This window comes from Quercus robur, chromosome 8, assembly GCF_932294415.1.
Source record: "Quercus robur chromosome 8, dhQueRobu3.1, whole genome shotgun sequence".
NCBI lineage: Eukaryota > Viridiplantae > Streptophyta > Magnoliopsida > Fagales > Fagaceae > Quercus > Quercus robur.
The window spans coordinates 36994790-37010748 of NC_065541.1; the positions used below are offsets into that span (position 1 = coordinate 36994790).

Sequence of the window (15959 nt, forward strand, 5' to 3'; positions counted from 1 at the left end):
TGATTAATGGCTCTAATCATAAATGAGGAATTGGCTTTTCCAAAATGATATTGTCGGGTCGTTATTGTTGACTCGATACGCGCGTGTCGGATTGTGATTGATGTGCTCTTAAATCCTGATTTGTGTTGGTAAGTCAAGTCCGCTACTCACGTCATGTTATGATTTATGAATGGAATCGATGACGGTTACTGGTGCATTATTGATCATGCCATATGAATGTAACAAATAGAGAGACTGTAAGAGGGAATCAATCATGATTAATAATTTGCATTAATGAGTGATAAATGAGAGAAGGTAGGAATAAGTGAGGAGAGAGAAAAAGAGAATTTTCATTAATAAGTACCATAATAAACTTCTTTCCTTATAAAAAATACTTAAAAACACAAATAAGTTCATAGTAGATTTTGATTTGAATTCTTGCACTATGAATTGCATCTTTGGGCCAATTTTTCAATACCAACAAGCTTACATATACCATGAGAATGAAACTTATATTTGGGGGAATTGCGATAAGACCTCTGGAACTTTTATGGTGTTGTATTAAGATCTTTAACTTTTTTCGTGTTGGTACTCTAACAAATAAAAAATTATAAAATACTTTAAAAGTGCTATAAATGAGCACTCCTTTATCTCACATAAATAGTAAATCTCACAATAAATTTTATTAAAGGATTTTTCTAAAGGATGCCCTAAGGGCATTTATTAAAAAATATTTTAGAAACTTTTTTAGGGGAAAAGAAAACACAATTGATTTTTTTTTGACACATTTTCCTCATAAAAGTTGTATTAAAACTTCCCTAAAATGATTTTTTAACAAATGCCCTAAAGGTACCCATTAATTGGACCCTTTAATTAATGTGACAAGCTATTTTGTTAGTTTTATGCCCAATTGCTACCATCCCATAGCCCATGACTCTCTACAAGAAAAAACAAAATTGCTCGCTCACCAAAAGAACAATGAAAAAGGATTAGAGATTCAATTACGATTACACATTATATTGCTATGGTGGAAAAAGGAAAGGATTAGGGATTGTGGGAAGATTTAGAGAAACAATGTTGGTTACTCTTTGATGGATTGATAACAAAGTTCAACGTTTAGAGAAAGACAAAGATTCAAGATATGAAGATGGAGAAGAGAAGAAAACAATTGTTGAATCTGTTAGGGATTTAGGCCTTGATTGTGGCAAGTTGCCAAGTTTTACAGTCAAGATGAGTTTTAATCCAATTATGCTCGAAAACCAATGGTGACTCAAGGAAAACCAATGGAACAACTTGTCCCGCAATAAAAACCATTGAGAGAGTTTAACCTTTCAATCCTAAGGTAAAACAAAATCCACTAGAATAGAATGAAAGTTTTCAAATCTACTTTACCCTAAATCTACTAGTACCTCATGCACCCCACGTAGTCATGAATCCAAAAGCACTTCTATTATAGACTTTAATGAACATGAACCTATTGCTCACGACTTCAAGTACCAACTTGAAGGTTTGTACCAACAATTTCAGTGTAACTAGTTTGTAGCAACTTCACTTCAATCACTAGATCTTTAGAACTTGAGTTAGATCTTCGGTTGACGCCTTAAGAGGATCTTGGAAGATCTCCAATGCTTGTGTACAAAATATGCCTCTCCAAAAGTCTTGAAAAACATGCTCTAGGATTGCTTTTATATTTGAGTTGAAAACCACAAAAACCTTGATCAAACTATTGAAAGAAACGTAACCATGAAACAAAACTTGAACGAATCTTGATTGGTCAAGATTTTGACTTGATTGGTTGAGAACTGTGCAAAAAAAAAAACGCTTGACCCACTAACCTGCCCAACCCAATCCATACAGGTCTATTAAGTGAGACATGTGGGGTTGGGTGGGTTAGATAGATAATTTTGTGGGTTGGCTTGAATAACGGGTTGAGATATTTCTAACCCGCCACAACCTGACTTGACCACCTATATATAGATATGTTGCAAAATTCTACCTCACATACACACCCACTTTATTTCTCTCATCTCTTTCTCTTTCTTTTTATTTTTTCATTTTCCTATTTCTCTTCCTAATAAACTCCAACCACTGTATTTAAGATTTTAATATTATTTTTACTCTATGTACATATCTAGTGTGTGTTTGGGTTGGCGTTTGCTGCGTTGCGTTTCAGTTTCTACGTTTTCTCCTTTTTTTTTTTTTTTTTTTCATGCGTTTTCCCCCTCACAAGCGGCTACTATTCATGTACTATACATGAACAGTAGCCGCAACATTTGACCATATTTACGTGAACAGTGCATCCGTGCACTGTTCATGGACCCACAAATTTCATTTTTTATCAATTTTTTCATTAAAAATGGGTCCCACGGTACTATTCACACATTTAAAAATTATTTTGCTACAATATTTTCAGTTTTCAGTTTTTAGTTTCAGCAAAATAAGTTCTATCCAAACAGACCCCTAATTTAAGATTCTGAGATATTTTTATTTTTTGTGTGATAAAATTTTAGTCATTCTAATAAAAATAATGTAGTATTTGTGATTATTTTTAATAAAAATTTCAATTATTTATTTCCTTTTTTTTACTTGAGGGAAGAAACTATAATCCAATTTAATTGAAATAATTTCAGTTAGCTAATTGCATTTGTCAACCCGACGAGTTGAAACCATTAATATTTTCAACTGATTCACCGGATTTATAGATTAGTGGGTTGGCGGTAGATTGGAATTTTCCTAACCCGCCATTGGTGGGTTAGTTAAAAATATTGCCTTCCACCCGCCCACTCCAACCCACACACACCCTAGTCGAGATGGAATCAAGTTGGAGTTGAGATTCTAGAAACTTTAGGTCTTTTGTTGCTTGAACCTTGGCTTGTCTTGAACTTGAACTTGAACTTGGCTTCAAACACAAGATTCCTATTTTTGATTACACAAAGTCATAGTTTTGCCAACCTAGTCTTATGGGCTTAATAGAAACTTTGGTTTCAAGGCCTTATTTACACAAATTGTAGGTATCTTTCAAGATTGAAGTAACAAGAGTAAATGGTTAACAATATAACATATTTTGGAACTTAAGCTGAGTGGTTAACAATATAACTTCTTTTGAAACTTTACCCATCAGCTTAAGTTTCAAAATGTGTTATATCGTTAACCACTCACTTTAATCTTGAAAGACACCTGCAACTTGCTAATTCATATCCTAGAAAGCATATTAATGCCTCTTGGGAGTTGATTAAAACATAAACTTATAAATTGGTCGAGAGAGAGAAAAACTCAAGAAGCCTCACAACTCACAATTAGCAAAGCAATAAAAAAGAAAAAATGAATTCATCCTTTTAAAAATAATATAAAAAAACAATATCACCACACATCATTGACTTGATGATTATTTCACAAATGCTTGTAAGATTAGGGGTGTGAGAGGGCAAGGACCAGAGTTCTCAAGTCTCTAAGAATGAGCTCCATACGCATATACTAAATTAGGCTAGAATAGTTTTATCTCAAATAAAAGAAAAAAAATATTAATAATAATAAATGACTTTAATTTGACCCCAATTAATGAAAGAGAAAGGGAAGATTAATTGGAACATTTGTCACAATCTTACAGAACTGTGAAAATAAATTGAAAGTTCGTATTTTATCTCAACAAACACATACTGGCATCGAGCTGGCATGTTAAACCAAATTTGATTTATATTAATAAACAAAATGGGTCCGTATGACACTAACATTCTATTGGGTCTACAAATATGCTAATAAAAACGCTTGATTGTTTCAAGTCAACTGTTCCTTAGACATCTTCTTTAAAAAAAAAAAAAAAAAAAATTATAAACAATCCCTTGTGTAGTCACAACTCACAACTACCTTTCTGTCAAAAAAAGAAAAAGAATATCAATTATGTGGTCACTTACTCACTTTTGCCAAAACGGCATAGAGATATAAACATGTATAGCATGACCCAAAAATAAGTAAATAAATGAATAAATAAGAAAATGAAAAAGAAGTCTCATCTATATTATAATTTATTTTTAAAAAGTTTATAAGTGGACTCATTTTTAAGCTAACAATTATGTGCCATCTTTTTAATATTTTCTTTGCATTGGTCTAGATTTTGCTGCTTGGTAGATTCCGTAAGGTCTTGGTAATATGTGTAATAGTATAAGGAAATGAGTTCCAGTTAGCTCAATTGGTAAAGTCTCTAATGGTTGCATAAGAGATCTGGGGTTCAATTCCCGTCTACACCAAAAACTGATTGCTGTCTTGATCTGATGATAAAGAGTTATCATCAAGAGCAGACGTTGTAGATTGAAACTCTCACAAAAAAAAAGAAAAAAAAATTGGGAAAAGTATTTGTATTTATCTAAAAATTGATAGAGATGTATAAAAAAAATCAATAAGAACAATTATAATTTTGCTATCCATGAGGTGTTTAAAAAAAAAATAAAAAATAGAATTAAAGGTTGATATTAGTAGTTGTATACGTGTACTATGATTTTTTTTTTTTTAAGTAATGTTGATATGAACAATTAGTGTGAAACCAAAAAAAATTATATATATTTTTAAAAATCTAACAAAATTTCTACAACTTGGTGAAGCTACATGGCATAACCATGACTTCTAAACTCAACTTTTATTATATAGTATATGATATGTAATGTCCGTGTGTTGCACGGTTTTATGTTAAAACTTGTAGAATATATATAATTATTATAACCAAATAAGTAATTATTATAATGAAAGGAATAAATTGCATTGGTGTAACAACCATCAAATATAAAATGCAGCACCTTAATACAAAATTATCTTCTAACATACCAATTGTGCTATAATATCATTTGTAGTTACATGTATCAAACTATTCGCATATGAATTTTATATCTAATGAATCTACAATATAAGTGATTTGTAGTATTCTTAACAATAATATTAATGATTAAAATCTTTAGACAAAGTAATATAAAATTGACCACTTTTTAAAGATAGAACTATTCGAGGAATAAAACCTTTGTTCTAATTAAAAAAAAAAATTTGCAAAATTCTACATCTAGATTACAAACCTTTCTTAGAATGCTTAAAATCTTTCTTGACAAAACTGAAAAAAAGAAAAAAGAAAAAAAAAGTACCACATAGATTGCAAAATTGTATGTAAATTTAATAGTCTATGATTGGAATTTACTACAACAACTTACATATATATTGGACAACAAAATAATTAAATTCGATCAAACCATTAACGTATGAATTAGATCAAATATAAGGAAATTACCCCCTCAAAAAAAGAAAAAAAGAAGAAGAAGGAAATTAGCTTAAACAAAAGGCAACAAATACATAAAACATATTTAATTGATTATAATAAAAATTTAGAGTAAAAAATACATACCTACATGATTGTAGGTAGAAAAATGGAAGCCTAAAAAAAAAAAAATTGTACAATAAGTTGGAGAATGAAAAACTACACCAACTAACAGTGTATATATATACATACTTCACCTAGAAAAGGAGTCTAAGTAAAAATCAAATACTCTAAACTCCTTGAAGTTACCTAATCAAGAAGTTTAGGTTAATTACATATTAGTTTTTTTAAAAATACTTTATCCCAAAAAAATGATTATCGTTATTAGCTAGATTGTTATTAGTTTTTTTAATTTTTTTTGTTTACGTTAAAGTTAATACCAAAAAAAAAAAAAAAAAAAAAAACCTTACTGGAAGCTGTATGTTTTTTTTTTTAAGAGATACACTTACTTTATGGTATCAATGAATTAGAGTCTTCATTTTTTGAATTTGAGATATGAATGAATTAGAGTCCTGATTAATCTAATATTAATTTACCTACAATCTTAGCAGTTAAAAAAAAAAATCAAAGATTTAAGGAACAAAACACAAAAGGGAGCTTCTTTACCACTCCAATGGTAATCACATTCAAACAAAGAAGAAGCAAGAAAATCTTCCCAGCCTTCATCTTCATACTCTCATGCAAACTCCTCTGCAATATATAGTAACAAAGGAATTTTAGAATAACCGATCATCAGTCAACAAACAAAGAGTCACACACCCATGTAAATTCAGGAAATACCCATATCAAATTTAACACATAAAACCTCACACACACACAATCAAGCTCACATAATTATTAGAAATAAACCAATTTGGGGAATACCCATTTACGAAATCACCATATAAAAACATGGGTTATTGTCACATTGTTAGAATACTCACTTCACTTGCACAAGAAATTTCACAAAAGAATCATTCTAACCAAACAGAAAAGCCAACAAAAGACAAACAAAACTATATAGAGAGAGAGAAACTCACAGATAGAAACTAACTTTTGGGTTCAGCTTCGATTGGAATAGGAACACATGAGTCTATCTTAGTAATGTCGGTTAAATAGATATACTCTAGGACTGAGAAGTAGTAGTAGATAAGTATCAAGATTAATTATTCAGCTAAAAAAAAATTGTAAAAAATTAATAATAATATCTGTATAATTTTTTTATTAATCTACACTTACAATCTTACATGAAGCAGACATGAAGCAATTTTTTTTATTATTTTTTTAAAGAGATAAACTACTTAATAATAAAAATGAATTAGAGTCCTAGTAATATACTATTCATTTTTAATTTTTTAAAAATCTAAAAATTTAATAAAATTTCTACAATTTGGTAAAGTCACATGACGTAACCACGACGTCTAAATCCAACTTTTATTATATGATATGATATGATATATATATTATAATATGATAATTTTATAAGGAAAATTATTAGAAATCACAATTTCAGTTAAAAAAATTGTATACACAACTTTATTTGTGGATGATGTGAGTGTAACGTGCTCTAGTAGACATTGATCATTGTAAACAGGTAAATTAGTATTAAGCGATTAGATTTATTTTGAAAAAAACAAATGTAAAAAAAGAGAGAGGAAAAGATAGCAAAAATTAATTTTGAGAAGGAGAGATTATAAATATTTCATGGGTGTCCCTCATTGTTCTCTTCACGTCTTTTTGAGTCTCTACGCGTCATTCTCTCTCTCTCTCTCTCTTCGTCTCTCCTAAAAAAATCAAATCTTTCGCATGAACAAAAATCCCAACAGAAAATTCTTCCATACACATTCAAAAACTATTTTTGGAAAAAAAAAAGAAGAAAAAAATTTGATCCGTACCACCCAAAAATTCGGATTCAAACAAAGTTTTCAGCTTCTGGGTTGGCTTAGAGTTTTGCATGATTTGGTTTCTTTAATTCTTTTACGTTGGTGGCATTGGTTCTTGCAAAGATATTGCCTTAACATGATCACTTTTGAGCATTATATCAATCTTTGATACACATGTTTGGTGTACATGTATCATGGTCACGTTCGAATTCCAATTCATAATGTTGAATTATACGTAGCAGTATTGGAAGCTAAAGGCTATTTGAGAAGGAGAGATTATAAATATTTGTTTTGTTTGGTTTGGTTTGGTTAGAGTGGTTTTGAAGGATTTTCATTCAAATTCCGATGAAATGAGAAGGAAAATATGCGGTTTGAGTGATTTGGGAAGACATGGAATTGAGAAGGGCTGGTTATGCGGTTGTCTTCCTGAGTTTGCTTTGCACATTGGCGATAGGGGGATCAGACGCGAAGAGGACCATGGACACATTTTTTAGCAATGGAGATTCCTCAAAAACGCATGAACAAGATGAAATGGTATGAAAACTCATGCATTAATTTATTTTATTTTATTTTAATTTTTGCTGTGTTTGAATTATTAGTAGCAATTATGGTTTTTCAGATTTAAACCCATTTTGCGGTTCTGGTATTAGGATGGTAGTTTGCAATTGGTTGCCTTATGACTCTGCTTCGGTTTGTGGGAATTGTCAAAGAAGTAATAATGCCAGTTTCCTGAGTTTTATGGTTTCTGAAATGAAGAGAATTTGACTATAATGCTTGTTGATTCTTGATGATCACTTTCTTTAGAATATTAGTTGAGTCTGTAAATATTAAGTTTGTGATATTAATGGATCAAATTGGGTCTAAATTAAATCAAAGGTGACAAAAAGTTCAAGAGAAAAGATTTAATTGAATTCAATTTAGCATAAGGCCCTGTCAATTCTGGCCTTCCATCCTATGACAACTTTGGAGAACTCTAATCCAACCTTTTGAATTCTCAATAGTGAAAGAGGGATTTAGATAAATATACTTAGTAGAGTATTTGAGCTTTCAAAAATATTTCCAGCTTGATGGCTAAGAAATGATGTCACAAAGAGGGAAAAAAAATAAAAATTCCTCTGTCCCAATGGGATACTGTAGTTTGTACTTAGTAAAGTATAAAGTGGAAAACTCCTAATGTGACAACGTTTTTTTTGTTCATCACAAAGATATCCTTTAGCAGTGGTAGAAAGGAAGACTGATTTTCTAAAATTAGGTCTACATAAATGTCTTGCTTTCTGTCTCATTTTTCATAATTTTGAATGATTATACTCAGGGACGGAACCACCAAGGCCCCGCGCCCCCCCCCCCCCCCCCCCAACAAAAAAAAAAAACCATTACTTTGAAAAAATTTAGTATATTAGAAAACTCATATTTTAGAGTTTATAGTTGGCTCCCTCAAATTTTTGGATTGGTCCAAATAGTCCAAAAGAAACTAATCATCTAACCCTTTCTTTGGGCTCGTGGCCCCTCCTTAGTCTAAATACAACACAACAAAAAATCCACAAATCACCAATATCATAATTCAATATAATTCATAACCAAAAAAATCTCATAGAAAAAAAAATTCCCTTACGGGAGTGACAATAATTTATATGACTTTTTAAGTGATTTATAAATTATGGGAAAGTCAATTACAATTGTGGGGCCAGGGAGCTTATGATTCGGCCCACGCTCTATTAGGGCCCAGGGCCCGTGCCGAGGAGGGTATTTGCCGAGGACGAATGGGGAAAGGCCGAAGTGTCGAGGGGAACAGCCGAGGATGACCCTGTCCTCGGCACTCCAAGACTTCAAGGGGAAGAGCAACGTCTCGATGAAGGCTGCCCCCAAAAAACCCCCTGAAGGAAATGCGAGTAGAATGGGACCCACGTGAGGGTACGGTGCGAAACTGGTTCAGGGTAAATACGTCCTCTCCGCATTAAATGCATCCGCCAACATCCTAACCATATTAATGAGAAAAGACACCTAGATAGGGTGACTTCGATCATCGCAACTAACAAAAAGTAAGGAGGGACAGCTGATGGGACGGGTACTGAAGTAGGCACCTGCCTGATCAACAAATGGAGGGATAAGATCAACCAAAAAGAGCTATATAATGTGAAGGTTGATGCACCAAGAGAGGGGCTGGGAAAAATGACCAAAAACCAAAGCCTCCCAGCCCGCCTCCAGGAGAAAGACTCCTAGAGCGAACACGATTTAATTATGTATGAACACCACGAAAAACCACTATCTGGTGACCAAACCCTAGCCTTTCAAACTCACACTCTATAAATGATATTGTTTGGGCCTTTTTACGTGCGAACCCAACATTATTATGGGTCGTTACAAATTGTGTCCTTACAACAATATTTAAAATTTTTTCAAAAGATAAAATGCAAAATTCTTTTAGAAACCAATATTAATGATGTAGCATTGCCAACTCTTAATATTAATATCCCAATTTTTTAAAATCCTCAAACAAAGTTTTGAAAACTTCATTAGTGTGATTTTTGGTTGCATCCAAAAGTATGAGTTTATCATATTGGTGAGTTGGTCAACGTGATAAAATCAACATTTTTATTCCAATTACCCAAAATCTAGAGATCCGAAGTCCTCTTTTTTTTTTATTCTTCTTCTTTGAAAATGTTAGAATATCATATTGTAACTTTCAACTTTTTTGGTTCATATTATTTCCTTCTTGACTTAAATATTTATGGTAATAAAATGCAATTATTTTGCCTACCATGATTTTTTTTTTTTTTAATAAACCATGTCACTTGAATTTTTTTGGTTCATGCTTTGGCCCCCAGGTTCAAATCTTGGTTCCGTCCCTGGTTATACTATTTAGTCAAATCAGCATGTGAGAGAGCAATGAGGGTATATCTGTGAATGATACATTCTTGCTCCTTCAAATGAAACCATGCAACATTTTGCACCTTATTTTTGCCATTATTTTCTGCTGAAAGCAATAAACACTCTTTCATAATTGGAAGATTAGCTAGCTCCCCAATTGTGTTCTACTCTTGGTTGCTACTAACAGTCTAACAGTTAATTTGTCTCTTCCTCTACATGTGACATTGGAAGCAAATGTTATGATGACCAAAAAGTAAGAATATTTTTAGATATTCTGTTTGCAAATACCTGGGAAAATCAATTTGCAAGTAACAGCACATTGGAGCTTCAAATGTTTTTGGCTTTTAGGCTGTGTTTATAGGTTGACCCTACAACAAGTTCAAGGACCTGCTCTTTGCTAGCCGTTTTACTTGTTCTGGTGTTTTAAAAAAGCAGATAAGTGTAAGAAACAGGTTCAGTCTCATCTAAGCACTTATGATAGCTGAGATACAGCAATAGAGAATAGATGCCAATCCAAAAGACTGAATACTAGATCTAGAATGGCAGATCTATAGTAACTACTGTTTTTCAAACTGATTTAGCTATGTAGATAAATGATTTTACTTTCCATAATCTTTACACAAGTGCATTCTTGTTAATGTACGTGTATGTACTAGAAATCCTCACTTGTTGCATCATCTTTTCTTGCATAGCTTCCTTGATACAAGTAAGGGTTCTAGTGATTCAAGGTATGCAACAGCAATTAAGGGAAGTAATGGAAATTTTATAGTTCTCACACTGAACTCAGAAAATATCAATTTTTTAGAGTTAGGTTTGAAAGATTTACAGAGATATTTGATGCAATATTCTGACTTCAGGTGGAGCAGGTATGGGTCCATTGCAGGAAAGAATTGATAGACAGGAAGGATCTTCTTGAAGATTTTGACTTGAACATCCTACAGGATGCAATCAGGAATACAAAATCAAGATTGCTGCCAAAAAGAAAAATAGACAAAGCCATAAGGGTTCTACCTCCCCATATGAGACAACTAGTTTTGGATTGCTTAAGAAGAAAAAGTTTTCTGTTTCATCCTGATGAAGATAGCTTCAACAATAGGTTCATCAAGTGCGCTGAGTTGCTTTTCAGTTTGCCAAATGCCCCCAGAAGACATCTGGTTAGTCAGTCACCTGGACAGATAGCAACAAGTCCAGCTCCAGCTCCTAGCACAACAGAAGCAGAATCACCTAATTATGGTCCAGCACCATCTAATCTAGCACCTTCCAGTTCTTCATCTCCAAATCCAAACCCCCCTGTTCAGCCCCCTGAAGCGCCAGCTCCTTCACTTGATGTGATCAGCTCACCTCCTCCACGTCCTAAACATTTGCCACCACATCACTCTGTTGTTCCACAGAATTCACCGAAAAAGGACGATAGCTATCAGATGAAAAAAATTGTGGTTGCTGCTGCAACTGCAGTAGGAGTCCTTGCCCTTCTTGCACTGCTCCTCATTTGCTGTCTTAAGGGTGGAAGCAACAAAATTGGACCTAAAGAGGGACAAAGAGATGAGAGGCCACTTCTCAACTTACGTATGAGTGATTTCTCAGGTGGTATTCTTTTGTCAGTTTTTATTTATCATTGACTCATTATTATCTTCCATTATAGTAGTGCATTTTCTGATGATGTGTGTAAGTTTAATCTTTCAGGTTCTTCTCAAAAGTCTGTTAGTATAGGAAATTCAAGTAACAAAGACTTCAGTATTAATAGTGGAGTGAATCCTTCTTTCCTTACCGACATGTCCATGAAGCATGGAACCAATGATTCCACACTGGCTGGGGCATTATCATCAGAAGGTACAGGGCAAGTTCCACTTCTTCATTTAAAGCCTCCTCCTGGAAGATCAGTTACTATGTCTCTTGCTCCACCAAGTCCACCACCACCACCTCCTCCTCCTCCTCCTCCTCCTCCTCCTCCTCCTCCTCCTCCTATTGCTCCTTCTGCTCCTAAACCCCCACCACCACCTAAAGTTGCTCGCCCTCCACCTGCTCCACCAAAAGCAATGCCTGGGAAATATCAACCTTTACATTTTGGACTAAATCATCGAGGAAGTAATGATTCTAGCGAGGGAGGTGATCTTGATGGTGAATCTGGAGCCCCAAAAACCAAGTTAAAGCCATTCTTCTGGGATAAGGTTCTTCTTGCCAACCCTGATCAATCAATGGTTTGGCATGAGATCAATTCTGGATCATTTCAGTAAGGATATACCTCTATCAATATAACTTCAAATTCCATGAATAAGCAAAAGTCAAATCAGTCGTTTTAACCTCTGAATTCATTACAATTTTTCAGGTTCAATGAGGAGATGATAGAGTCTCTATTTGGTTATAACAACATGGATAAAAATAAAATTAACCGCAAGAGAGAGTTGGCGTCCCTTGAACCTTCAATCCAGTATATTCAGATTATTGATGCTAAGAAGGCACAAAATTTATCAATTCTTCTACGAGCCTTGAATGTGACAACAGAAGAAGTCATTGACGCTCTTCAAGAAGGTCTCTCTCCCTCCCTCTCTCTCTCTCTCTCTTAGTTCCTTATCGTAGGGAAAAAATACATTAAGAAACTTCTTCAACTATCAAATATCAATTGAGTACAGTTTATTTATATGGTGTGCTCTTTATTCCTTACACGTGGAGAATTTTTCCTTAATATCCACTCTTAAATTCCAAATCAATCTTTTTGTATTCAAACCTTTTCATTTTATATGTTATGTGCTTCAGCTCAAGGGTATATTCTAACTTCATCAGTGAAGAGCTTCCCCATAATTGGACCCACAAGAAACTGCTGTGTTTAAGGAAATAGTTGATGCTGCTTGGTAATAAAATGTGTGCTATGAGAAGCAAATAAATAATTATGTCATGTTGGATTTACATCTGAAATTTCAAGATTTGTAATGATAGAAAAAAGAAAAAAAGAAGTCTTGAATCTTCATCTAAGTTTAGATTTGAACCAATTGAGATGAGTGTTATCTGGTGGACCAGTTAGGAACTCCAGAAGTTGATATAGAATTGCTAGGTTGAGTTTGAATTTTCTCTATAGTTAATTATTAATAACCCTATATCATATTTTTAACATCTCCATTTTTTCGTAATTAGTTAATAATTCTTGTTAGCTTGCAGTGTGTAAAATTATTCATAATGAACAGCGTATAAAGCATTGATTGTTATTATTCTGCCAGATGAAAGAAGCAAGTTTTGTAAGAACACTATTTTGGAGGATTCAAGTATTTTATTTTTTAGCTGACATCAACTGGGGTGAGGGGGATTCAGACGAAGTTCACCTTCATGGGTGATTCAAGCATGTTGTCTGCTGGCCATTCATCCTCATTACTATGCTTGTGTAATGACAAGTGAGCATAATATGTTAAAGAAAATAAGGATGAACGGCCTGTACATAATTAAAACTTGTGTAAACCTACCCCAAAGAAGCAATGAATTATTTGTTTTACTTGCTATTATTTGTTTTACTTGCAATGAACAGCCTGTATATGACAGTTAATGCCTTGTTTCATATCCACCTAGCCAAAGTTGTTTAGTAAATGCTTTACTGTTGGGTTTGAAGTCATCAAAAACTTACTAGTATTTAATTGAATCAGGTAATGAGCTTCCCGTTGAGCTTCTTCAAACTTTGTTGAAGATGGCACCGTCAACAGAAGAGGAACTGAAGCTCAGGCTATATAGTGGTGATATTTCTCAACTTGGCCCTGCAGAGCAATTCCTCAAAATCTTGGTTGACATCCCATTTGCATTTAAACGACTAGAGTCACTTCTATTCATGAGTTCCCTTCGGGAGGAGGTCTCTAACATTAAAGAATCCTTGGCAACTCTAGAGGTGAGACACTAGAGATAGGAATTGTGTCTCACACTTAATTTTATATTGCTATATTTCTGATATAATATTTCCTATTTAGTATACATACATAGGTACAGGATTGGGGACTATGGCATTCTCTTAGTTAATATGCTAAAAAGGTTATGTGGAATGTTGCATTAATGTGCCAGATCTTCTATTGCTTTAGAAAACAGTATCAGATGTTCATAATTATATAACCATGCCTCATTTTAAATGGCAGGTTGCTTGTAACAAACTAAGAAATAGCAGACTATTCCTAAAACTCTTAGAAGCGGTTCTCAAAACTGGAAACCGCATGAATGATGGTACCTACCGAGGTGGTGCACATGCATTTAAGCTTGACACTCTCTTGAAACTGTCTGATGTAAAGGGAACGGATGGCAAGACCACACTACTGCACTTCGTTGTTCAGGAGATTATCCGTTCTGAAGGCATAAGAGCTGTCCGTACAGCCAGAGAAAGCCAGAGCCTATCCAGCATGAAGACAGATGATTTTACTGACGATTTCACTGAAGAATCAGAAGAGCACTATCGCAGGCTTGGTCTTCTGGTGGTTTCAGGTTTAAGCAATGAACTGGAAGATGTTAAAAAGGCAGCATTCATAGATGCTGATCTTTTAACATCTACAGTATCAAAACTCAGCCAATCATTGATAAAAATTAAAGGTTTCTTAAATGCTGAGATGAAGAGTCTGGATGAAGACAGCGAATTCAATCATGTGCTAGCCAATTTTGTGGAGTTTGTGGAAGCTGATATTTCAGGGCTTTTGGAGGAAGAAAAGAAAATAATGGCTCTCGTGAAAAGTACTGCAGATTACTTCCATGGGAATGCAGGAAAGGATGAAGGCCTGCGCTTGTTTGCAATTGTACGTGATTTCTTGAGAATGTTAGATAAGGCATGTAAAGAAGTTAGAGATGCCGGAATGAAGAGAGGGAGGATTACCAAGAAAGAGGCTCCATCAGTGTCATCTCAGCAGTCTACAGATATACGTCCACGGCTATTTCCTGCAATAATGGGGCGGCGAATGGACAACAACTCTAGTTCAGATGATGAGAATCTATCTCCATAGCTTTCGTTTCAAATAGGTACATAAGAATTTTTAATTGGAAGAAGCTTTCTTCTAGCATATTGCATATGCTTGGTGTGCTGCATGCAAGTAACTTCAAGTTGTGATTGTTGTAAAAAAAAAGGTATAGCGTACATGTTAAAATCCTCAAAAAGATTTTGCATCACTGTCGGAGTCAATGAGTCTAAGTTACATCAACTTTATAGTATGTCCTATGAGATGCAAATGGCCAAAACTAGGCGGCAAGGATTTCTTAATCCCCTTCCCACCGCCTGTAGGTTGATTGTGTTGAACCTTCTTCGTTGTTTAGTTAAAATTTTCCCGACACATCAATCTAATAACGCACAAGTTTTCAAGATAGAAATATGGCTGGAAGTTTATCTCAAACAACTCCATATGTACAAACTGTAAATTTTGTTGAAGATTAAGAGCTTCCCCATAATTCATGTGACTATGCTTACAATTTTTTTTTTCTCTGTCTTGGGCATTTATTCAAGTTGCTTGGAATTCTCGGAGGCAAGATGAGCAGATCATCATGGTTAGAAGAACTAGCCCACATCAAAATTCCATCCAACAACAGAATATGAAACTTGAATTTCATTCTTGGATTTCAGTAAATGATTATTTGTCAGCTGATGGAAGTTTAATTTTTGAAAATAGGATTGGCTGAGAACGGGTTGACTTGTATCATCTACATTTCTACTGATAGCAAAAAGATTTTGGTTGTACAGAAGAAAGTATATAAATACTCATTATTGCTGCCATCTTATACATTTACACTTGTGAACCATATATTAGTCCATAGTCTATTATGATTTTATCTTCCCATACACCCCAACTTGTTTAAAGAAGTATATTTTCTTGGTCATTATGTAATCTGTTGAAAGTCTTCATTATAATTGTGTTGTCACTACTTTGAGGAACTACATTGCATATGGTTGACGTACACCCTCCCCTCAATTCCTCAATCTCACAACATACTGACCAATTAAACAAGCCGACTCA

General features: G+C 33.9%; 1 protein-coding gene across 1 annotated transcript; it reads left to right on the plus strand.

Moving 5' to 3' along the window:
- The first annotated feature begins 7135 nt into the window (after window positions 1-7135).
- Window positions 7136-15695, plus strand: LOC126695394 (formin-like protein 3). The gene is made up of 6 exons (XM_050392124.1): window positions 7136-7668; window positions 10860-11589; window positions 11686-12232; window positions 12329-12531; window positions 13632-13867; window positions 14109-15695. Exons 1-6 carry the CDS (start codon window positions 7525-7527, stop codon window positions 14955-14957), a joined length of 2709 nt encoding a protein of 902 aa, XP_050248081.1. The 5' UTR covers window positions 7136-7524; the 3' UTR covers window positions 14958-15695.
- Window positions 15696-15959: the final 264 nt, after the last annotated feature.